The sequence below is a fragment of the Schistocerca gregaria genome, chromosome 1 (assembly GCF_023897955.1).
Source record: "Schistocerca gregaria isolate iqSchGreg1 chromosome 1, iqSchGreg1.2, whole genome shotgun sequence".
Classification (NCBI taxonomy): domain Eukaryota; kingdom Metazoa; phylum Arthropoda; class Insecta; order Orthoptera; family Acrididae; genus Schistocerca; species Schistocerca gregaria.
The window spans coordinates 862,099,814-862,126,558 of record NC_064920.1 but is presented as its reverse complement, the minus strand read 5'-3'; the positions used below and the strand labels follow the sequence as shown (position 1 = coordinate 862,126,558).

Here is a 26,745-nt window from a genome sequence, read left to right as displayed (position 1 = left end):
GACTTCAGGAAACCACGGTACACGGCGTCGCACTGCCGTTTAGTAGAAACAAATAGGTGCTTGTCGAGTAGCGGACCAGATTTGTGGCTGGGTTCAAGAATTCCTTGCAAATAGAACCCAACACGTCGCCGTTAACGGAACAAAATCGACGGATGTAAAGGAATTTCCGGAGTATCCATGGAAGTGTGGAAGGACGGTTACTATTTGCAGTGTGTATAAATGATGTAGTAGGAAGCGTGGCAAGCTCTTTAAGCCTGTTAGAAGATGATCTATATCGTTAAAAAAATAGTAACTGCAGAAGACAGTATCGATTTTCTGAATGGCTTGCAGAGGACTAATGAATGGTGCATGCTCTGTCAGCTGACAATGAACGTAAATAAATGTAACATATTGCGCATTCATACGAACAGAAATCCACTACTGTACATCTACACTATCGACGACAAATTTCTAGAAACAGTATATACATTAAAATATTTGGGAGTAACTATCCAGAGCCATCCTAATGGAATGGCCAAATAAATAATAGGAAAAGCAGCTGCCAGACTGAGAGTCATAGGAAGAAACCTAAGGAAATATAATTCATCCACGAAGGATGTGGCTTGTAAGCCGCTTATTCGACTGATTCTGGAGTAATGTTCATCAATCTGGGATCCCTACCAGGCAGAACTGATAGAAGAGAAGAGCCAAAGAAGAGCGGCGCGTTTAGTCACTGGATCGTTAAATCGGCGCTAGAGCGTTACCGAGATGCTCAAAAAACCCCAGTGGTTACAAGGGAGGCGTCATGCATCATAGGAAGGTTTACTGCTGAAACTTCGAGGGAGCACTTTCCCTGAAGAGTCCGACAACGTATTACTTCCTCCCACATACATCTCGTGTAATGAGCACGACGTGAAAATTCGAGAAGTTAGAAACTATTACAGAGGTTTATCGACGTTCTTTCCATGTGTCATTCGCGTGTGGAAATATGTAGGGGCGGACAATCAATGGTACGAGAAGTATCCTCCGTGACACACCATTAAGTGGCTTGGGGAGTATGATGTCAACGTAACATGTCACCAAATAATATTTGGACAATGCTACGACCGAGCTGTGTTGTGTTGCTCTGGCGGCAGCGAGGACAGCTGCGTTGCAAGGAGGATTGCGGGCTCGCCGTGCCTGGCGCGACCTCCGGGTTGCGCACAATTTGTCACGCGCGGATTTTCGTCAGGCGTCTGCATCGGCCTGTCCCTCGCCTTTCTCGCCCACAGTAGGTAAAAAAATCAGCTGCCTGTCACGTTGACAGCTACCGGCGTCAGCCCCACGTCATCTCGGCAACAGCCGACAGCGCGTACTCCGTTGCTAGGGCGGCGGGAGTCCACCGGCTGGCCTTATCCCCCCATCGGTATGGATTTGGGATAGGAAAGTCACAAGATGCGATGTACGAAACGCGACAGGAAGTTTTGACAACTGCGGAGGCAAACATTCGGTGAGCGTAATGATGAACAGGAGCCATCGGCAACCTATGATGGACACTGATGTTTTCCAGGACGTTACATATGCGTATCAAATGTTACCTTGTAAGGTTTCTAGTTCATTTTTAGTAATCACACTACCATCTGGTGAGCAAGATGCATGAGACAGGCGAAATACCCTCAGACTTCAAGAAGCATATAATAATTCCAATTCCAAACAAAGCAGGTGCTGACAGATGTGAAAATTACCGAACTATCAGTTTAACTAGCCACGGCTTCAAAATACTAACGCGATGTTTACAGACGAATGGAAGAACTGGTAGAACCCGACCGCGGGGAAGATCAGTTTGGATTCCGTAGAAATGTTGGAACACGTGAGGCAATACTGACCCTACGACTTATCTTAGAGGAAAGATTAAGGAAAGGCAAACCTACATTTCTAGCATTTGTAGATTCAGAAAAAGCTTTTGACAATGTTGATTGGCACAATCTCTTTCAAATTCTGAAGGTGGCAGGCGTAAAATACAGGGAGCGAAAGGTTATTTACAATTTGTACAGAAACTAGATGGCAGTTATAAGAGTCGAGGGGCATGAAAGAGAAGCAGTGGTTGGGAAGGGAGTGAGACAGGGTTGTAGCATCTCTCCCACGATATTTAATATTAGTATTGAGCAAACTGTAAAGGAAACAAAGGAAAAATTCGGAGTATGTATTAAAATCCATGGAGAAGAAATAAAAACTTTTAGGTTCGCCGATGACATTGTAATTCTGTCAGACGCAGCAAAGGACTTGGAAGAGCAGTTGAACGGTATGGGCAGTGTCTTGAAAGGAGCATATAAGATGAACATCAACAAAAGTAAAACGAGGACAATGGAATGTAATCGAATTAAGTCGGGTGATGCTGAGGGTATTAGATTAGGAAATGAGACGCTTAAAGTAGTAAAGGAGTTTTGCTATTTGGGGAGCAAAATAACTGACGGTGGTTGGAGTAGAGAGGATATATAATGTAGACTGACAATAGCGAGGAAAGCGTTTCTGAAGAAGAAAAATTTGTTAACATCGAGTATAGGTTTCAATGTCAGGAAGTCATTTCTGAAAGTATTTGTATGGGGTGTAGCCATGTATGGAAGTGAAACGTGGACGATAAATAGTTTAGACAAGAAGAGAATAGAAGCTTTCGAAATGTGGTGCTAGAGAAGAATGCTGAAGATTAAATGGGTAGATCACATAACTAATGAGGAGGTATTGAATAGAATTGGGGAGAAGAGGAGCTTGTGGCACAACTTGACTAGAAGAAGGGATCGGTTGGTAGGACATGTTCTGAGACATCGAGGGATCACCAATTCAGTATTGGAGGGTAGCGTGGAGGGTAAAAATCGTAGAGGGAGACCAAGACATGAATACGCTAAGCAGATTCAGAAGGATGTAGGCTGCAGTCGGTACTGTGAGATGAAGAAGCTTGCACAGGATAGAGTAGCATGGAGAGCTGCATCAAACCAGTCTCAGGACTGAAGACCACAACACAATCAGGGAAAGGGACGCGAGCTTCATATTTTTATTGGATGTGTCATGTTTCATATTTGTACGCTAACACTTGTTCAAACACTAGTTTCCGATAGTCGATATGTTACGCCACGGAGGTTCTGAGTAGAAGCACTGATCCTTGGTTGCTATAGTCCGACCCACGAACGAGGCACTGACGGGGATTGCGTAGCTGGCAATTTCAAGCGACAGCTGCAGTACGCGCATGCACGTGCTTTCTGCTTGAAGAAAGCATATAACCTGCAATTTATGTCTCTCGTTTGCTTATGCAGGATTTATCACTTACCAACACCATCAGCGTCAAAAACTCGCAACAAGTAGAATAGAAATTCACAAAAGAACCCGCTACGATCATGCTTAATACTCGCATTAGCTACGGCATTCACAGCAGTGCGCTCAGAACAGTTCTGTACGCTGCTCTGTGTATTATATGTTCATCTCTTCAAGCAATACGAGTTTCTGTTGCCACAGGTAAGACGAAAAATTTGTAAGGGCAGCTACAGTACAGACGAAATAATAAGATCATTTATAGTTAGATGTTGATTTTCAAAATTTGTTATCCGTATATTGTGCAGTTTTCATGCAGTTATCCCTTTCGAAAACCCACAGGTACTTACAAATAACCCGGCCATTTCATGCCCATGTCTCAAATGTCAACGTAAAACATCGCTTCCCTATGATTCGTATCCGTGTCAAATATTGTGTTGTTTCACACTGGTTTTCACTTTGCTTAGCGTATAAAAATATATTTTTATTACACTGCTTACAGCTCTGCTATGGCAGCTTTGCAGACTGTAGCGAATGCTGTTTCATCCACTAGCAGTGTATGACTGCAAAAAATGGGGAATCAACAGCTGGACTACTCCTATTCGTCCCTTGCGAATGCTAGTTTTAAATGCCGTTCTTGCCGTTGACTGCGCTGTGTCTGTTTTGAAGTGTTGCGTCGAATCGTTTCGCGTAACATTTTGCAGTATTCTGATTTATGTTATACTGAAAAGATTCACTATTTCATTCGTGTTATTTCTGCTGGTAACTCGTCATGCTGACCCTTAAAAATAGTACACCCTGCGACTTTCATTAGCTTTGGAGCTATGCACACTTTACGTATGGAGTGGGAGGGGAAAGGGGTGGGAGGAATAGAGAGGGAGAGAGAGAAAGAGAGAGAGAGAGAGAGAGAGAGAGAGAGAGAGAGAGAGAGTATGCAGTCTGATCAATTCTGTTGCTCCCACTGGAAAACACCCTGTTCGTTTTTCCATACGTTTGAAACGTTTCGTTTGCGCTTCTCTGGCAGAACTGGCGTAATTTTCGTCATGTTCAACCGTCGAAGCTCTGTCTGAGACAAAGGTATTTTTATGTAGAGGTAGGTAGCTCTTCACTAATTGACTGTTAACATGTTATCCTATAAATGTGACTCAATTTAACAACTAAAAGTGTTCTATACACATTGCACAGTTTAGTAATATGTAATTGCGTGTTACTCCGGAGTTCCTACGCAAGAATGATGCTTCTGATTTGAGACTCAGTGACGGTATGAGAACATGTTGTTGTCGTAGTCTACACCAGCGATTCTCAGTCTATGGGGTGCGTCCCTATAGGGAAACGAGATACCACTAAATGGGGGGGCGACAGCTTACTGAAAAGAAAAGTAAAGTAATAATTCAAAAACTGATTAATTTACTGACGTAAAAGAAAATCAAAACACATTCTGCCGAATAAAAAAATTAAAATTTACATTTACTGTTATATAATGCAGTTGTAAGCAGAACTGTGTCGGTACTGCACAATTCATTTAATAATCAACTTTTCAATAATAAATTAAAAACGAGATCTGTAATTATCAATGTCCCCCTTTGATCTGGTTTGCAGAGCCAAGTTTTTCGAAGGAATGTTTAATATTAGAAATAGACACTCTCAGTTCTTTTTTCTACGTTTAGCTGAGATCGTTATTTTGTCTTCAAACCAGCCGACAGAGAAAATCCAGTTTCTCAAGAGCAGGACGTAGAAAATAGTAAGAGTCCGAGAAATACTCTTGTTTTCAGTCGAGAAAACTCGTTGATCCATCCTTGCCCCTTATTCAAAGAGCGATTTACTGATAAATTGTTTTCTGATTTCGCCACTTGCCGTTAAATCTATGAGGACTACTTCTTCGGTAGCTGAGAGATCGTCTGCAGTTATTTTCTCACGCTACCTGCATGACAGAGTGCTGTAGAGCGCTGCCAATTTTCGTTTTGTCATTGTGGCGGATCGGTTCTGCGAAATAGTAATAAATTTACTTATTCTTTGTAATTTTGGGAAAAAGGGCGATGAGCAATGAAAATTATGATCGAAAATGGGGTTGCGAATACTGGAAAGTTGAGAAACCTTGGCCTACAGTATGAAGACTGGTTTCATACATCTCTCCACCCTAGTCTATCTTGTGTAACACTCTACATATCTACTGCAATGTACATTAAATTGCACTTGCAAATCTTGGTCCCTTCTGCAATTTTTACGATCCCGCCCCGACCTTCCAATGTACACATACTTCTCGCTATTACCAAATTGACCATTCCTTGACGGTTCAAGATGATAGGATAGCTGATTCCTTCTTTTAATCAAGTTATGATACAAACTTTTTCTGTGTCTATTTTGCTTCCGCCTCGTAATAGCTAACGTGGAATATTTTACTCCAGACAAGCACCAACAAACGACGCGCCGAGCAGACTCAAAAGTTACAATTCAGGCGTTAGACAGTTCTGCATCAGCCACTAGGCAGTTACAAACCAGCAGTCAGACAGTTCACTTCAGTGTTCGCAGTTGGCGCAGTACAGAATTCTGAAGACTACCCTACACTATTTTCGACTAGTAACAGAATGTCAGTTAGAAATACAGGCTTATAAAGTGAAAGTCCAGGGCGATTCCGTAATGGTGTTACAAACTTTCAGGGATTATGGGAAGCGTACATATATCAGTTTGAGCTGAGGACCATGGTTCTGAAACGCCCGAATCCGAAGTTACAAGCGAAAAATCGACCTAATATCTCTGATAGTGCAATATATGTACCGGTTATGTTGCTAATATTATAGGATAGGCAAGTTTCAGAGGTGCTGGTATGGACCGGAAAAAGAAAAAAAAGTACTTTAAACGTGTGCTCTCAAATGCGTACCTTAGGAGAGATATGCGATCTTATTCACTAGAAGAGATCTATTCATAGTAGCGAAGATGAGCAAGTGCTCATGGCTTACAGATATGCACTTTAGCTCCAGTATTTACTGGATATTTTTAATAAAATATGGAAACCAAAGAGTCTGCAGTGGAAGAACTGTCTTTCACAGTATCGAAGATCAGCAGTGCTCATAGCTCTTAAGGTATGTGTTTCAGAGCCCATGTTTACTAAACATTTTTTCCTTGTTTTGGTACATACTACCACCTCTGTAAGTTGCCTACCCTACAATATTAGCAGTAACAGCAAAGGTACATGTATTCCACCTACAGAGGTTTCAGAACGATTTTCGTTATAACTTTCGATTCGGTCTTTTCCGGACCAGGATCCCTTACCCCAAATTGATATATGAATCGTTTCCATCATCCCTAAAAGTTTGTAACACCTTCATGGAATCACCCGGTATGAAGACTGCGAATAGACAGCAAAGATATTTAGATATCATTGGATCGGGTTTAGGACATCAAGCACCACGCATCGGGCTGTACCGAGGTTCAGTACCATTTGTAACGTACTCTGTTAAAATTCTTATTGGTTATTTCTTATTGTGTTTCGACAGCTTTCTTATAGTGCTGCCCTCTCAGACAAGTATATATTTGCAAACGTGCAGAATCAGCTACCACTGAGGAAAGGTAGCAGTGCAAGTTTTCTGCTACCACCGGCGTTTGGGCAGCATTAATAGTAACATGCAGTTACTACTACAGTCACTACCTAAATAACAAAACTCATCTACTACTCTTAGAGTCTGATTTCCGTAAGAATCACTTGACTTAGTTTGACTGCGTTCTATTATCCTTATTTTATTTTTGTTGACGTACATCTTATAATGTCTCCAAATGCTATCCATTCCATTTAACTGCTCTTCCAAGAAATTTGCCGTCTCAGACAGAACTATAGTGTCATCAGAAACGCTTAAGTTTTAATTGTGCTGCCTGAACTTTAATTATCTTTTCAAGTTCACCGCATTGAAGTAGGATACGTGTCCTATAATTGATACGGCAAAAACTTTCATAAGAAAAATCACACCAATCACAAACATTTCTATTGTTAGGAACAAACCGCGCGACTGCTATGGTCGCAGGTTCGAATCCTGCCTCGGGCATGGGTGTGTGTGATGTCCTTAGGTTGGTTAGGTTTAGGTAGTTCTGAGTTCTAGGGGACTGATGACCACAGAAGTTAAGTCCCATAGTGCCCAGAGCCATTTGAACCATTTTGTTATGAACAGTTAGTCATGTTACATTTATGCGAATACTGGTTATATATCTACCAAATTCATATTAGACACACTCGAAAAATTATGCTCTGTGTGGTGAAATATTTATTATTATCACATCTATTACCAAATAATCATTATAATCCTCAAATATCACACGGCCCGTTCCGGAATATGACGGAGGATGGTTCCTAAAAGCTATACACCGTCGCCTAATTCCCAGCCACCAGCCAACCAGCCACACAGCGGTGTACCACGGGCTGCCGTCTTACAAAACGTCCGCGGCAAAATCGTTGGAGACCACGCCTACGGTAGTAAACTCATTGCTGAAAAAAAAAAAAAAAGACATAGGACTGCTTCTGATTCCGACATCTGTTTCAAGAGTGACGACAGCATGGATCAAGTCTGCCCTTTTGGATAATTTACACCAGATGCTATTGCATTGTCTGATCTAGCACATCTAGGTGGAGGCGATTATAACTGGCTAAATTCCGTCGAGGAAAGAGATATTCACATAGTTACAGATATGTCTACACCATGCGAAAAGTACTGGCAGATGACCCAGCAGTTATGGTTGTACAGTTTGTAAGGACAAAACAGTTTTTAAATGAAAAGAAAATTTCTATAATTAATAATAGTGGTGTGATAGAGACATTGCCAGTTTCTCATGTTGTTACTGGGGTGGGAAATAGCAAACCAGGAGTCTGCTCTATGTTTGATAATCCTGCTGATATTCATAAAAAATAAGCCAGTGATTCTAATTTATGTATCTCTTAATTTTATATTAGTGTCAATATAGAGGGTGCAACTAAATTCTTTTACAGACTTTGAGCACTTGTAGTGAGGACCGAGACGGTTAAGTTTAGCAGAGAAACTAGTGTCGGGAAACGTACCTTAACCTTGCTACACACAAAATACCACAACACGCCTTGCTCTTTGACTGCTGTTGTTTATCGCCTGGGTCCATTTCAAAAAGGGCATGATGTAACAATCATCGATGCCAACACAGACAGAGTACGTCTGTACCATGTCCGGAACACACGATCCCCACTCCTTGTCCTCGAGCATCCGCCACAGCCATAACCTGCGCCAGTAGATCTCCCTCGGTTCTCACAGGAGTCTTATAAACAAGGATATTACGTGACGCAACAGATAGTAGCATGCGTAAAGCTTAACACCAGGTACAAACCTCACTGCAGAGATGACAAACTCAACTGAATGGCATACATTGAAACGCCAAAGATACTGGTATAGACATGCCTATTCAAATACAGAGATATGTAAACAGGCAGAATACAGCGCTGCGGTCCGCAACCCTTATATAATACAACAAAGGTCTGTCGCAGTTGACAGATTAGTTACTGCTGCTACAGTGGCAGGTTATGTAGATTTAAGTGAATTTGAACGTGGTGTTACAGTCGGCCTATGAGCGATGGGACGCAGCATCTCCGAGGTAGCGATGAATTGGGGAATTCTCCGTAAGACCATTTCACGATTGTAGCGTGAATATCAGGAATCCGATAAAACATCAAATCTCCGACATAGCTGATGACGGAAAAAGATCCTGCAAGAAGGAGACCAACGACGACTGACGAGAATCGTCCAACGTGACAGAAGAGCAATCCTTCCGCAAATTTCTGCAGATTTCAGTGCTGGGCAATCAACAAGTGACAGCGCGCGAACCTTCAACGAAACATCATCGACACGGTCATTCGGAGGCGAAGGCCCACTCGCGTACCGTTGATGACAGCATAAAACAAAACTTTATGCGTCACCTGAAACCGTCAACACCAAAATTGGACGGTTGATGGCTGGAAACATGTTTCCTGGTCGGATGAGTCTCGTTTCAAATCGAGCAGATGGACGTGTACGGGTATGGAGAAAACCTGTAAATCCATGTACCCTGAATATCAGCAGGGGACTGTTCAAGCTGACGGAGGCCCTGTAATGGTGTGAGGCGTGTGCAGTAGGAGTGATATGGGGACCCTTGATACGCCTAGATACGACTCTAACTGACTGATCACCTGCATCTACTCATATCCGTTGTGTATTAAAACTGATGTGGGCAATTCCAGCAGTACAATGCGACACCTCAAATGCCCGGAATTACTACGGAGTTGCTCCTGGCACACTCTTCGGAATTTAAACACTTCCGGTGTCCACCAAACTCCCCAGGAATGGAAATTATTGAGCATATCTGGGATGCCTTGAAACGTGTTGTTCAGAAGAGGTTTCCACCCTCTCGTACTCTTACGCTTTTATGGATAGTCTGCAGGATTGATGGTGTTAACTCGCTGCAGCACTATTTCAGACATTAGTCGAGTCCACGCCACGTCGTGTGGTGGCACTTCTGCGTGTTCACGGGGCCCCTACACGATGTTAGCCAGGTGTACCAGTTTCTTTGGGTCTTCTGTGTATAAAATAACCTGTAGTGGGCATGGGACATGAGGTGATCGGTGAATAACGTACATAGTACGCTAGTCGGTGGCATTGAAAATGAGGGAGATTTGCATGTATGTTGTGGTAATTTGCATGTATCGAGAGAACGGCACGTTTCCGAAAATTAGTTCCTATTATAAGTTTACCCGTCTTGGCCGCCACTAAAAGCCTTCAACATCTGTAAAGAGAATTTATTCCAACACAGTATTAGGTATACGAGGGACGTTCAATAAGTACTGCAACACATTTTTTCTACCAGGTTTTGGTTGAAAAAATGCTTAATTTGTTTCCTGCTTCAGCCCCTATAGATTTATGAAGTTCAGATGGGTGGCGGCGCTTTACATAGCCTTCAAAATGGCTTCTGTAAAGGAGGTGTGTTCCAGCAAAGTGCTGACCATCCCAGATATTCATAGGCGCAAATATTCATAGGCGCCTGCACGATGTCTACGGACACTTGTCACCTAGAAAGAGCACGTTGAGTTGTTCGGTGAAGCGTTGGTCATCATAGCAACAAGGTCGCACGAACTGTCTGACCTCTCGCGTGCCAGTCGGCCGTACACAGCTGGGGTTCCTGCAGTGAACACGCGCAAACTCTCATTCGAGGGATCGTCGGATCACAATCAAATATCGCGCTGCGCAACTGGACGTCTCTGTTGGTACTGCTCGCTCATTCATCCACCATTTGGGAAACTCAAAAGTGTGTACCAGCTGAGTTTCTCACCGTCTAACAGAAGACCATAAAGAACAATGAAGGACTCTCTGTACAGTGCTGCTTGCGTGTGACGAGGCTGACTGTAACAATTTTTTGTCGAACATCATCGCAGGGGATGAAACATGGGCTCATGACTTCGAACCAGAAAGAAAACGACAATCAATGGAGTTGCGCCACCCCATCCCTCCTCCGATAGTGACGCCACACCACCTCTCCTTCGAACAAAAAGTTCAAAGCTGAACCCTCAGTCGTACGGTCTTCTGAGACTCTAACGGGGTTATTCTGTTTGATGTCCTACCTGATGATGCAGTAATCAACTCTGGAGTGTACTGTGCTACCCTCAAGGAGCTGGAGAAACAACTTCAGCGTATTCGTCAACACAAAAATGCTAACTAACTTCTCCATGACAAAACAAGGCCTCAGACAAATCTGCGCACCAGTGACAAGTTTCTTGTTGTTGTTGTGGTCTTCAGTCCTGAGATTGGTTTGATTCAGCTCTCCATGCTAATCTATCCTGTGCTAGCTCCTTCATCTCCCAGTCCCTGCTGCAACCTACACCATTCTGGATCTGCTTAGTGTATTCATCTCTTGGTCTCCCTCCACGACTTTTACCCTCCACGCTGCCCTCCAGTGCTAAGTTTGTGATCCCTTGATGCCTCAAAACATGTCCTACCAACCGATCCCTTCTTCTAGTCAAGTTGTGCCACAAATTTCTCTTCTCCCCAATCCTATTCAACACCTCCTCATTAGTTACGTGATCTACCCACCTCATCTTCAACATTTTTCTGTAGCATCACATTTCGAAAGCTTCTATTCTCTTCTTGTTCAAACTATTTATTGTCCATATTTCACTTCCATACATGGCTACACTCCATACAAATAATTTCAGAAACGACTTCCTGACATTTAAATCTATACTCGATGTTAACAAATTTCTCTTCTTCAGAAACGCTTTCCTTACCATTGCCAATCTACATTTTATATCCTCTCTACTTCGACCATCATCAGTTATTTTGCTCCCCAAACAGCTAAACTCCTTTACTACTTTAAGTGTCTCATTTCCTAATCTAATTCCCTCAGCATCACCCGACTTAATTCGATTACATTCCATTATCCTCGTTTTACTTTTGTTGAAGTTCATCTTATATCCCCCTTTCAAGACACTGTCCATTCCATTCAACTGTTCTTCCAAGTCCTTTTCTGTCTCTGACAGAATTACAATGTTATAGGCAAACCTCCAAATTTTTATTTCTTCTCCCTGGATTTTAATACCTACTACAAATTTTTCTTTTGTTTCCTTTACTGCTTGCTCAATATACAGATTGAATAACATCGGGGAGAGGCTACAACCCTGTCTCACTCCCTTCCCAAGCACTGCTTCCTTTTCATGCCCCTCGACTCTTATAACTGCCATCTGGTTTCTGTACAAATTGGAAACAGCCTTTTTATAGACCCTCTATATACTCCTTCCACCGTTCTGCTTTCCTCTCTTTGCTTAGAACTGGGTTTCCATCTGAGCTCTTGATATTCATACAAGTGGTTCTCTTTTCTCCAAAGGTCTCTTTAATTTTCATGTAGGCTGTATCTATCTTACCCCTAGTGAGATAAGCCTCTACATCCTCACATTTGTCCTCTAGCCATGCCTGCTTAGCCATTTTGCACTTCCTGTAGATCTCATTTTTGAGACGTTTGTATTCATTTTTGCCTGCTTCAGTTACTGCATTTTATATGTTTTCCTTTCATCAATTAAATTCAATATTTCTTCTGTTACACAAGGATTTCTACTAGCCCTCGTTTTTTTACCTACTTGATCCTCTGCTGTCTTTACTACTTCATCCCTCAGAGCTACCCATTCGTGTTCTGCTGCATTTCTTTCCCCCATTCCTGTCAATTGTCCCTGAAACTCTGTACAACCTCTGTTTCAGTCAGTCTATCCAGGTCCCATCTCCTTAAATTCCCACCTTTTTGCAATTTCTTCAGCTTACAAATATTAATTGAACTGTTCTTCCTCGTCCACCCTACAGCCCGGATCTCACGCCATGCGACCCCCATTTGCTTGGCACAATGAAGGATGCACTCCGCGGGAATCAGTATGTTGACGATGCGGAGGTTACTGAAGAAGCAAGACGTTGGCTCCGACGTCGATCACCGGAGTGATACCATGCGGACATACAGGGCCTCGCAATAAGGTGGGGTAAGGCCACCGCATCGAACAAAGATTATTTTGAAAAATAGGGTTCTGTAGCAAAGAGTGATGTGGAGTAATCTGTTATATTGGAATCCTGAATAAAACCAACCTACTTTCAGAAAAAAAATATTTGTCGCATTACTTATTGAAATCCCTATTATTTATAAACAGCTCCTACTCATTGCTAGTTGAGTGTATAATATTAAAAATAGGAAAAACAAATAATTAAATTTGTATAGTTTACCCTGAATTATGGTTCAAATGGCTCTGAGCACTATGGGACTTAACTTATGAGGTCATCAGTCCCGTAGAACTTAGTACTACTTAAACCTAATTAACCTAAGGACATCACACACATCCATGCCCGAGGCAGGATTCGAATGTGCGACCGTAGCGGTCGCGCGGTTCCAGACTGTAGCACCTGGAACCGCTCGGCCATTCCGGCCGGCCCAGAATTATGTTTCATGCCGTAAATGTCCTATAAATATCCCACACAGAAAAATCCCATTTATACATATGTATTCCTGTGTGTATTCTCTTTCACGTTTCTAACACAACTTTTTATCTTCCGCCGCGTAGGGTCTCGGGCGTCTTAGGCGGCCGGAGTGGCCGTGCGGTTCTATTCTGGAACCGAGTGACCGCTACGGTCGCAAGTTAGAATCCTGCCTCGGGCATGGATGTGTGTGATGCGCTTAGGTTTGTTAGGTTTAATTAGTTCTAAGTTCTAGGCCACTGATCACCTCAGAAGTTAAGTCGCGTAGTGCTCAGAGCCATTTGAACCATTTCAGCGTCTTATTACGGTCCGCGCGGCTCCCCCCATCGGCGATTCCATTCCTCCCTCGGGCGTGGATGTGTTTGAGGTCCTTAGCGTAAGTTAGTTTAAGTTAGATTAAGTAGTATGTAACGTTAGGGACCGATGACTTCAGCAGTTTGGTCGCATAAGACCTTACCACAAATTTCCAAATTTCTATATTCAGAGCACAAAACGATATCACGGGTGTACCACATTTTAGTCCAATCGTGCCACATTTAAGAATGTCAGTCCAAAAAATGCTACATTTATTAAATTTTTTCTAGTCTACATTTGTAAATTTTAAGGATTAAATACAGTGTCCATTATAAGTATCCGTTCTGTTATGCCGTGGTCGGTTGATGAATTCTGTGTCAATTCCAAACTTTTCATCCCCGTCTGCGGAGGACATCTTCAAGGGGGTCTGTAGCTCGATGGAAGCTCCAACACACCCGCTGGCTCGCTACTGACTGCCGCTAAATTCCGTGTCCGCGCGCTCCCGCGCCGAGACGTGACGTCACATGTTTTGAAAAAGTCAGTGCAATTGGCCACTATCCGCTGCCGTCGATCGCCGTTGCGATCACCCAGTGGTGGACGGGTGGTACACATCTTCTTCAACACCGGCATCTATACCGTTTAATTTCACGCCCTCCTCCTTTCGATTGAAATTGTTAGGGTGTTTGGCGATTTCGATTGCCTCCCTGTAGAGCCCTTCGTAATATCCCATTGTGGCCGCTAGCACTTGCGTCTCCTCAAAACGAATATGGTGGTCACCTGGCTGGAAAGCATGCTCCGCAACAGCTGATCGTTCCGTTTCTCCTCTTCTACAATTGCTCTTGTGCTCTTCCAAACGTTCCGGCAGTGAAAGTCTACATTTTAGTATTAAATACAGTGTTACTTTAAAGCAGCTTATACTCCCTAACATTTACAATTTTTTTCCTAACCATTGCTCTTTTTATTACAAAAATACAGACAAATTTTGTGATTGTGTATCGTATCTGGATCACCTTACATTATTTAAAGGGTGAAGGCAATTCCGAAACATCAGATACAGATGTTACTAAAAAGGCATCGGAAAACCGTGACACTTGCAAAGTGGATAATTCTGTATTCTCTGCTAGAACTCAGCTGTACTATTCACAAATTGGCGTACGTATCGCGATCCCTACTCAGTCGACTTGTACGAAGATTACACACGAGCTTCGTCTGAATTAAACGACATCCAAAGGCGATGCCTGGAATACTGAAATGCCACGCAGGTGGACGTTCGGAGCACCGGTAAACAGTTCGGCGTGAAGAGTTCGTTAGTCGGCGCTGGAGGACGTCGGCCCACGCGGGTCTCGGGCCTCGGCGGCGACCGCAGCTGCAGCGGCCGGTGCCGGCAAAGCCTTTGCTGTGCGCCGCTTGCGGCCTGCTAACAGGATTGCCTCAGCTCACGCCCGTGCCGCACCCTCCCCACGTCACCACAGCTCACACACTGCCGCTACAACAAATCTCTGCCCATCACCGTCTCAGCTGTATAGGCCCTACATTTGCGGTCGTTTGCTCAGGTGGCACATCTAAGTCGCCGTGAAAATTTCCTGCTTTACTTTCAACAGCAGAATACCTGACGATACATGCTTGAATACTTCACTATTCTACTCCAGTAAAAAGGAAGGAACCGACTAAGGAAATCCCATTACGGCCACTATGGAATTCCACACAGTTGTATTTTGTAAATAAACAAATCGATATCTATTTCAGTTTTCATCTTGAGATCTTTGTTACTTCTTTTATGAAAATGGGCATAAGAGCTTTCCTTTATCACACAAATCGTTAGTACTATTCAGGGTCTGATATGTCGCGGCGTTACGCCTGCAAGGTCAACAAAACATCATACGTTTCAGAAGCAGGGATTGCCCGCTTGCAAGGCAACCAGTTTTCGTCGAAAAGTAGATATCCTGGCTTGTCGCAGGTCGCGGAAAGCTACTTGTTTCTAACACACACGTCAGCGAAAATACACTGCCTGAAGAAAAATTAGTACGCTCTATTAGAAGTTTCCAGCTCACTCAAGATTTATTGCAATGGAATGAACACCCTTAGCTGCTTACAGGCATTGACATACGTCAACGGGGACAGATGAAAATGTGTCCCCCGACCGGCAGTTGAACCCGGGATCTCCTGCTTACATAGCAGACGCTCTATCCATCTTTTTTTTTTTACTATTTTTTAAATCTCATTTTGTTCGTTTTCGTTCGTTCTATCTGCTCGGGGCGGACGTCGCAAGACACCCGTTTTAGTTCGTAATTGATCCATTAACAAAGTTTTTTTATTACAGAGAACAGCGAACTCCCTGACCGAACAAGCTGAGTTACCGCGCCGGCTCCATCTGAGGCACCGAGGATACAGAAGATAGCGCGACTGCAGGGATTTACCTCTGGCACGCCTCCCGCGAAACACACATTCTCAACGTATTGTCCCGCACTACATTCGTAGTGCCTCCGCCCATTATACTCATTACTCGCGGCGCGTTGCCGATTCCAGTAAGAGTTCGGGCACTGTTTGTGCATTCGCACAGAAGAAGATGGTCAAGTGGCAGGTGAGCCTTATATATATGTGGTATGTCCGAAAGAACAGATACCATCTTAGTATGTATCAAGATTTATTTTTGCAACAGTACATGTGGAGTATATTAAATGATTACATTTACGGATGAATAGCTCAAGCGGTTCTGAGGTATCAGGTATGGACACATGTCGAAACATCCATACTAGTACGTTGAGTAGTCTCTACGAGCGGTAATGCAGGAGCTGACTCTGGCATCTAGTTGATCGTACAGAAGGCGAATACTGTCCTAGGATACGTTATTCCACGCCTGCTAGCCCTGTTCAGGTTGTTCTGTAAAAGTCGTTGGTTGACGAGTCGCTCCTCATCCCATCATATCCCACACGTACTCGGTTGGAGACTAGTCTGGAGATCGTGCTGGCCAGGGAAGTTGCTGCAGGTCTTGTAGAGCACGTTGAGTTTCGCGGACAATGTGTGGACGAGCATTATCCTGTTGGACCAACACAGCACCTACCTGTTGCAAGAATGTGTCTAGCAATGTTCTGCAGGTACTGAGCACTGGTTAGGTTACGAGATATGTATCTCATTGCACCTCATCCCATAAGGCCTGGGATGCATCAAGTGCATCTTGGAAGAATGAACTGTACGAGACAGCGCTCATCAGGTCTACGCCGTAAGCGCAAACGACCATACTTGCATGCACGCAGAATCTGCTTTCATCGCTAAAGACCACGGTGCGCTATTCCATCTTACAAGTGATCCTCAGACCTGAAACACTCCCTATTAAACCCACCATTATTGACTAGTGGATTATAGCCTAACAGTTTAAAATAGTTTGACCGTGTGCAGCTGATGAAGGCTGATCGGTTAATATTTGCAAGGGAGTTGTGTCGTATCAAATCCAACAAAGCTAACCAGGATGTCAGGTTGCAATAATTGGTACATAATTTGTCGTTAATGATCTATTTCTTTCGTCTAAACAGCACGAACGAGGCAGTTACTCCCCTCGTCTGATAAAGTAATAACAGTTAACTCATTACAAGTCGGCTATTAATGTTGTCACACGCCAATACTCTTCATGTGGCACTCAATACACAATCCTCAATGCAATCCAAATATTAGGCGTCGGCGCGGTTGTCGCGTAATCACCGTGCACACTTAAATACATCAAACAAATCATTCAGTTAACGCCATTTACGTATTTGCTGGAGGTCAAGCCCACGGCTTTGTGTGACACACACACAGTCGTTAGATAATTGTAAACGCAGTTGGCCGTCCTCCTAAAAACCGCCCTGCTCGCTTAGCAGCCAACAACTTACTTGCTCGGAGTCTCAACACTGACTACTCTCTGCTCCACTGGGCGGTCGACTATCGATAGTACCTACTGGGACCTGCGTGAGGCAACGGTATGTTGTTCTCAATACCTAAGGGGATGTTCACCTCTTACAGATCGCACTAGTCGAGCTGTGTACATCGATGCTGTGGCGTGAGTGGAAGACGAACAAAAGGGGTGCGTGTCCATAGTCCCACTGCAAATAACCGGTTCGCAACAATTCTTGTTGACAGTTCGGGGCTCAGAAACCCAATTCCATGGTAGCTGTAAAATCTTCCACTGAAACATTTACTTGGCGGGCGTCTGTTCTGCGTGGACGGTCAGAACCTCGTCTACGGGTGTGAGAATGTTCAACGACCACCAGCATCGTTCCACAAATGACGCAGGACGTCCAAATTGTGTGGCTGTTCTTCGAAAGGACCAACCCGCCACTCGGAAGGCCGCAATTTGACCCCTTTCAAACTCGCTCAGTTGACTGTAGGAAACATGAGTGTGTCACCGTGGCATGGTTGTCTGCTTGCTTCACATGCTTGCACCGCACTGAGCCTTCTGACTGGGAGCACTGCCTATTAAACAATAGACACAGATGGCGCTCTGGTAGCTATGATACTATGCTATTTGTTGGCGGACGACGCTGATCCATTATCAATACATCTGCTATCCGCCAGGTGGCTTATGCTGACGTTGATCCATTATTAGTACATCTACTATCCGCCAGGTGGCATACGCCGTCATCGGATTAAAATCGACGTCGTCTTCCCAGTTTTCTTTTCCCGGCAGAGTAGCTCCCAAGACACCCTATCGCTGGAGAGCAGCACCGTTGCACTGTCATTCGTTGACGGCCGTTGCACCTCCATTCGTCAGCAATTGGCTCCGAGCCAGGACTCTGGATCGGATTCCAGGCCACGGCGACGTCACTTTCTCCGCTGCCGCTACGGAGAACCCATCGAGTTCAAGTGACAACGCTGGCGAATGTCTTCCAGGATGTGGATATCGTAAAACTCGGCTCAAATTGTTTTTGTAGTACATTTACCTTACACTGTTCCAAGGGAACTACAGTTGTGTCCAGAAGAAAGAACTTGAACCTTTTACTGAACTTAAACTCAGTGTACTGAAGGAAGAAATGAAGGGAATGGCAATTGAATCTCAATGTAGACAAGTGTAATGTGCTGCGAAAACATAGAAAGATAGATCCCTTATCATTTAGCTACAAAATAGCAGGTCAGCAACTGGAAGCAGTTAATTCCATAAATTATCTGGGAGTACGCATTAGGAGTGATTTAAACTGGAATGATCATATAAAGTTGATCGTCGGTAAAGCAGATGCCAGACTGAGATTCATTGGAAGAAGCCTAAGGAAATGCAATCCGAAAACAAAGGAAGTAGGTTACAGTACGTTTGTTCACCCACTGCTTGAATACTGCTCAGCAGTGTGGGATCCGTACCAGATAGGGTTGATAGAAGAGATAGAGAAGATCCAACGGAGAGCAGCGCGCTTCGTTACGGGATCATTTAGTTACCGCGAAAGCGTTACGGAGATGATAGATAAACTCCAGTGGAAGACTCTGCAGGAGAGACGCTCAGTAGCTCCGTACGGGCTTTTGTTGAAGTTTCGAGAACATACCTTCACCGAAGAGTCAAGCAGTATATTGCTCCCTCCTACGTATATCTCGCGAAGAGACCATGAGGATAAAATCAGAGAGATTAGAGCCCACACAGAAGCATACCAACAGTCCTTCTTTCCACGAACAATACGAGACTGGAAAGAAGGGATAACCGATAGAGGTACTCAGGGTACCCTCCGCCACACACCTTCAGGTGGCCTGCGGAGTATGGATGTAGATGTAGATGTAGAAGGTTTGCTTCAAGACATCTCAACGAGCAGACGAACAGTTTTTCTTTGTTTTGTTAACAAACTTTCTTAAGAATTTTTGGCATCTCTGGCGCCACCAACGGTTGCTTGCAGAAGAGCCTGAGATTAACCAACGCTTTCTTGACTTGCTAAGTTTGTGAAGGTCTTCCTCTTGAGTAAATCATCTAGTTTTCTCTGAAGTTTTAGTCACTTGTTTGTCTGAACATTTACTTCACATCTACCGACTTCCCTCCTATTCAAATAATTCCTTTGTGGTGCGTCGTCTTTTCCTTTTCCCTTTCCTGGTCTTAGAGAGCATAATCACCTGCCATCCTCTCCAAACACCGGCCATCAGCCATGGTTTTCATATACTTTCACTCGTGACAGTTTTATCAATTAATCACCTGTAGTCGGCGAGACCGGTCTTTAGCAATCATGCTTCTACCCTGAAGCCTTTAATCGAACTGTATGGATGCTGGCTGACAAAGGCTAGCCTTCTCCGACGAGAGGTGTTTTCTTTTTCATAGTACACGAGATCAGCGTTAATAATTACTTCTGCACCGCTCTAGCTACGAATCCACAATCGAAGGTAACGTTCACGTGCGCGTGGTGTTTGGCCTTGCCAGTTGGAGAAGCAACCTGTCAGAAAGACTGTCCACTTTACCGCAGGTCTGAGTGCCGATAATGGCTGGAATAGCCTGAGTGTGACTTGACCTCGAAGCGCTTCCCTGTTCCTCATATTTTTAGGATCTTGCTGCAACTGAACCTGTGTGGAAAGTCGCTGTCGCGTTGAGTGTGTTAATTGTTCATCTTTTCACAACTCTTATCGAGTTGGGTGCAGCAGCTGTTGGTAGGCTCACATTCGATAGGAGCGAGGTTAAAACCCTCGGCCGACCATTCAGGTATTTATATTTTATGGTTTCTCTAAATCGGTTAAAGTGAACTCCGGGTTGGTTCGTTCGAAGATTACACGGCCGGTTTCCTACTTTATTATTTTCTTTCCGAGTTTGGGCCGCGAGCCCAATGACCTCGGCGATGGTATGTTAATTTACTTACTTTAATTTATTTACTTTCATTTTATTTCTTTATTTCCTGGTATGAGCACTATGTGTTGGCTAGGTAGGTGCTAAGTTAAACTGCAGTCATTCTTTTTTTCTTCCTTGCTATTTTAACTCCTGAGACAGAGACTGATGAGAGTATCGCTACAGCTCCATTTAAATTAGTTTCAATTCATCTCTCCACTACATGTGTTGGAAATACCGGTTATTCGATATAATAACTACAGTAACGATGACGCTTTTCGACAACTGAATACAGAAATTTTGAATATGGGTGTCTCAACGGTGTCTGGATTAATCTAATACACTCAACAGTATTTAAAAATAATCTTGCAGAAACTTGTAAGAGACGAATTTCAATGTTTTAGCCAATGATCTCTCCGTATGATGTGCGATAATAATTGTCTTTCTTTGGACAATAATTTCGTTAACAGAAACAGAGAAATTAACTATCCATCTAAACAGTATTCTATACTCAAACCCTTCCTTTTCCATTATGATATTCGTTGATTCCTTACCTTTGGAAAATAATTAAACGCACACAAGCAAGCATATTAGTATTTTATGTGTAAATCACTGACAAAATTTCACCAAAAGTAGAAACAATAATATGAATACGCACGATGAATGTGCTACAAACACCTCTCTTTTCGAATCATTCTCGAAGTCATAAATATTCTTAAGTTTTTGTGGGTGTGAATATAACACTAAGATCAACACACGCAAAAATTTTTACAGAAGCGTTCAGGACAGTAGCTCGATACATTTGCTTCTCTCTTTCTTTCTGTTTGTATATTTCAATGGTGTGTACGGTGGTATAGTTACTAAAATTAAAATATAGATTTGTAAGGTTCATCGTGAAAGTGTATTGTTTGTACCTTTCTTATCGCATTTCTACGTAGACATCGCAGGTATGGATAAATAAGTAAATCATAAGTAGATGTCTACGTACCGAGAGTGATGAGCATGAGGAAGAAGATGATGGACCAGAAGACGGAACCAGACATAGTCGCTATGGCCTCCGGGTACACGATGAACACAAGGCCTGGACCTGCAACAGGAGGCCAGGTGGTGTGGGCGAAAACGGAACCTCGGATAACAGCGGGCTGGAAGCTCACTCAGTTTAAAAAGTACTTTCAGTTTCTTACAGGCCCACGAAAGGTGAAACAACCATCTTTCAAATTACCTCCTCTGCTAATTTTTCATCTAAGCGTGACAGAAGTGATTAATTTGCGTTTCCTTGATGACCATTTACATTTGTTACAATTTTCTAATTTCTTAATTTTTGTTTGTTTTGGGAGACTACTGTATTCAGATAAACTCTGAATATGCAAAAATATAAAGAGATTTTCAGAATCTGATTATCGATTGAATATTACAATGTTACTACAGTCAAACTGCTCTTATTCTGCATTAAAATATCTCATTTCAATCTGAATGACTATGTTGAAAGATAACCAATTAAAACACTACCAAACGGCAAACTTACAATTTATTCGCATTAAAGTTTCAGTCCTTAGTGTTTCCACTGTTTAAAAGTAGCATTAATTGTTTCTGTAATTTTCACATCACTACCATACCTAAGGTACTAAATTAATTATGCTGATGTCAATTTTAAATTTTTGGAATTTCAGTGTGTACTAGCGCTTAAATCCTACAAAATTGTGCTGACTCATCATATTTTTGGGGCAGTATGTGTGTGAAGGTAAGGAAGTGTTTTCTTTTTAGTGTGAAGGTAAGGAAGTATTTTCTTTTTAGTGTGAAGGTAAGGAAGTATTTTCTTTTTAATTGTGGTCCACCTATAACAATCACTCACTATTTTGTAGTTTCTAATGTAATATCCATTCTTCTCATTATCTTTTTTCTTCATTAGCTCGCTATTGTTACGGCTGCCTTAAATTTATCGTACATTGTTTTCCTCATTCCATTAGTGGCACTAAAACCAAGTCACAGTGTAACGTTTTGTACCCCACGAAGCATCAAACGCAACCACTTGTCTTATCAACTAAGGTGGTCAAAAAAGATTTACAGCTCGTGTCATAGCTTCATTTTACTAGTTACTCCCTACTGTCTCTCCTGGGAGTGCTCCATCAAAGAAGTCAAAAGTCCGGGATCGAATGAAATGCAAATAAAAAAAAAAGTATACTGTCGTGTTATCCAGAGCTATGGGATAGTTTCTTTCCAAAGCCGATCTGTAACCTAATACATAACCCACTTTTCAAATTAGACCACCAAACCAAATTAAATTACTAGCGATGCATGAAACTACAGATATAACTGAAACAAACATCAGTGATTGTGAATATAACAAGTACTTGTTCAGTTTATTTCTGTACGGTGGAGGGTATGTGTAATGTTTTCATGCTAGCTGGTTCCGCTGGCTGACAGAGGGAGGGTGAGGACCGAAAAGATACAACTGCAAGCAAATCGAAAAACTGTTCCTCACTGAAGGCAGAGTCCAGGCCAGGTACACACTGAATGGACAGGAGCTGTCACAGGCGGTGTACCACATTCCGATAAGAGTTTCGCTGAGGCAGGAGGTGGTTTGCAGCAAAAAGTAAACTTGTATTGTGCGAAGTAACATTAGGGACGCTCCTAAAAAAGATGTAGATCTACCGAGGATGTAAAAACATGAGGCACTCAGAGTGAGAACAGTCTGTTGGACCCAAAGGACTCCAGCAGTCACTGATGTTAAAATTCTGTAAAGGAGTCGCGGACTCGTCCACCAAAATTATTTTTGTAGTGAGGATGAAGTCTCGTGAGTGCATACATCTAGCCACTGTTATTGGATTGGATGAAACGTGAAATCATCCTCATAGTGGGAGAGAATTTAAGTTTTTTGCTCCGCTCTGAGAGAGAAATGTGTATTACCGGTTAATCACAGCAGTTGTTTATAGAACAGGAGATTGTTCCAGGATTTATAAATTTTTCATTGGCCAGAACTTAGAATGTCTACAACAGTTGGCTAACGAGAACCCAGTCCTGGCACAACCAGCAACATTTTGAGAAGGACAGCATGTAGACACTTCATCTTGGATCGTCAGAGGCAGAGATGTCTTTGGCTTAGAACTGGTGAGAGGTGGGATTTCGTCCTAGAGTTGATCGTAGATGCCGGGGGTGCACTCATCAACCACTGCAGCCATTCTCTGCAGCAGAGTTTTAGAATGATGGCAGGTATGAACCGCATTTGCTTATGTAGCTATGAGGGGACCACAAAGTCGTTTAATTAGAGTTGAAGGTTTGCTTCTCTGAACTAATTCCCGCCGTCAAGTAGCTGCAGTCAACACTTTCTTAGGCAGGGGAAGTGGTGACTATATGCACTTTTCTGGTTCTGTTCTTTAATCTATTAATTAATTCATAAAATTGGCAGTTTTTATGTACATAGCTACCTTTATCATTTTATTTCAAATTCCATCCACCTGTGCTAACGTGTATGTTTAATGATTCATTTGAAAGTTTGTGCAGTTTATAATTCTCTGTTTTGCCTGATCTACGATTGGAATCTAGTTAATGCATCTTAGTAATAAACAGAAATGTATTGTGACATTTAGTTTCATTCGACAGTTTGACGAAACCCTTTCAACTTATATCTATGTGAACTATAGTACCCATATGTCTTATTTAATAGAGCCAGTCCAGCACAGACTCAGATGTTCAACAGTTTTCTTTGCTCACCTTGTCATGGTATCTTGCGTGATCTTATGGGAATAATCACCGGTTTCAGATCATGTTGGTATTACTGGGGTGTGGTAAATGCTCAACTGTAGTCTCACATCAGTGAGGTCCACGTAATACCAGCTGTTTGAACCACATTGTACAGCAATACAACAATCTTGGAATGTAATTACCACAGACTGAAACTTCAAATGAGACTCATATAGAAATAATGTGTACGATGAAGAAAGTGTCACAAATATAGCTGAAAGCACATAAACATAGAAGTAGCTTTCGTGTCTGAAACATGGACACAAAAATAGATTAGTGGAACTATTTTGTAATCACAGCTACTTGAGTTATCACAGTTCTTGTTTGTAACATATATACAAGATGAATGTCAGGAACCTATAACTGATTGCTACCCTCCAAAATATTACGAAGATGCTATTTTTCTTGGCTTGTAATTCGAAAATATAGTATTTTGGGGTACACACTATAAAGGTTGCCAAGAGGCTGATGGAGCAATAGAAGCAGGACACAAAGTGGGGCGAGTTGTGTCGTTTCCTGGTCAGGTCACGTGCTCTGCAGATGTAATACTGAAGCTTGTATTAGGCCAGGGTTTCCCAAACTGTGTTCCAAGAAGCACTTGTGTTCCACGGGAAGAAAATAGGTGCTCCGCAGAAAAGTATTAATAACATGGCAATTTTTTCGATGTTTTGTCGATACTATTTCTTAAAATTTGGTTATAGTTTCTGTGTAATTAGTTACGATTTAAATCAGAAGTAACCACTGAATAAAACAAGTTTACTATCAATATTTGAAATTTTATTAATTTTCAATATAAGAAGGGAATTCTCAAAGTGTTTCGTCAGAGTAACAGTATGGGAACCCCTGTATCAAAGTCAGGGTATACTTCCCTCATAGGGACATGAGTGGCCCTACCTTCGAGGCCGACTTCTGAGACGCTCTTCTTTTGGACGTGCGCCATGTAGCCGAGCACGGAGAAGATGACGAAGCCGGCCAGGAAGCTCGTCAGGCAGTTGATGCTGCTCGTCAGGATGGCATCCCTGCAACATCATAGCAGCCGTCATCAGCGCCTGTCTCTGAGGACGTCCTTGTCTTTATAGCGTAACTCAGGAACTGTCAGCTCCGAAAGGGGTGGGAAACAGGTTTGCAGCGAAGGTCTGTGACTTCCACAGTACGTCCTCTTGTTATACAGATCTATAATGTGAGAGACTTGCACGGGGACAGATTAACAGTCGTCTTACAGAGAATTATGCACATGTAAATCTGTACTTGTGCGGACACATCCATGTACTGGTCGCTTTAGATTTTTGAAAAGAATTAACACAAATGCTGTTTTACGTTTATACGAATTCTTGGACAAACTAAGATGCAATTTTTATTTTTAATTTATTCAACTGATCCATATCATTTTCTACATGAGCACAGAAACATCTCGGCCGTCACGCTCTGAACTACATTGCAGCAAGCAAGCCGACAGTCTATTTGCTACTGCCAATTACATAGGAAAAATGCAAAGAGACAATTTTTTTTATTATTAAACGTAGGGCGATCCAAGACGAAAATGGACGAAAATCCGGCAAGCTGTGGTAAACGGGTTTTTAAAAATAAGTGGAAACTATAGAAGCGGTCGAAAGATGTTAAATGAGAAAGTTGTATGTCTTAAAACGATCTATCGACTATTTTTGAGTGAGTGTCTACTGCTATTTTATGTTTCGAGACACATCGAAAAAAAACGTTGAAAACGTGGTTCGCTATAACTCATTAACGTTTATGTTCCCATACTTGCTATTTATTGTAAACACAGCTCTTGATGCTTCAAAATACGACTTGTTTGATAAAATAAAAAATATTCTTTTTCCAGGTATGTAGATTGTTTTCAAAAAAGACGCACTCGATAACTGGCTAGATATTCTCAGCAGAAGGACCTACGGTAGCAATTTTAGGCTTATATTCGTCGCAAAGAGTTGTGGTACCATATTATTAAATAATTTTAACAATTTTTCACACCTAATATAAAAGAAGTTTCGAATAACATGAATTTCGTTGTTTTTTCAACTACGTATCTCAATTTTTATTTCATGAAAATAACTTTTTAGGAAAGAAACTGCTGTTTTATTATTATTATTATTATTATTACTTTAAAGATAATTCTAATTTTTCATCGGTGGGCGCAACAAACCCATTACAGCAATTCGCTTTATGGAGGTTAATATTGAATACTTATAGTTATAGGACAAGTACTAGCATGTGTTTAATTGATTTTAGTATTAATAACTGGGCAATTAAAGTAACTTGCAAGCGCGCAGGGCGTCAGCTGGAGGGGGCAGCGGAGTGGTTGGAACGGGCGTGGGCTTGATCTGAAAACGGCCACACTTGCAAAATCTTTGATATCTCGGCTTCTGGACCACTTACAAAAATCCTTTTGAATATACTCTGTGGTAACTTGACGAGATAAACGCGAATGTCGCATCATTTTTGCCTTAGAATCGGAATAGTTCCGCAAATCCTTCATTTTTATTTAAATTACATTTTGTTTATGTTTATTTTCAGTGTAATGATTTTTTATTATCACAACAGAATTTTTGATGTAACGCCTCAAAGTTTTTGCGTAATTAATGATACTTACGTTATACTGCTTGTTATCTCTTGAACAGTTACTTTAATACTCCAGTCCTTACTTACTTTGGTAAAAAATTAAGTAAATGCAACATTTCAAGGTAACTTCAAAGAATTTTA

General features: G+C 42.3%; 1 protein-coding gene across 1 annotated transcript in view; it reads right to left on the bottom strand.

The window, feature by feature from the left end:
- LOC126272906 (sodium-dependent serotonin transporter-like) overlaps nucleotides 1-26,745 on the bottom strand; it is a 1,032,532-nt gene that overhangs the window by 120,387 nt on the left and 885,400 nt on the right. The window contains exons 8-9 of the mRNA XM_049976173.1: nucleotides 24,925-25,049; nucleotides 21,278-21,376 (exon numbers count right to left, since the gene is read on the bottom strand). Of these exons, the coding sequence (XP_049832130.1) occupies nucleotides 21,278-21,376; nucleotides 24,925-25,049 (224 nt within the window). The remainder of the gene's footprint in view (nucleotides 1-21,277; nucleotides 21,377-24,924; nucleotides 25,050-26,745) is intronic.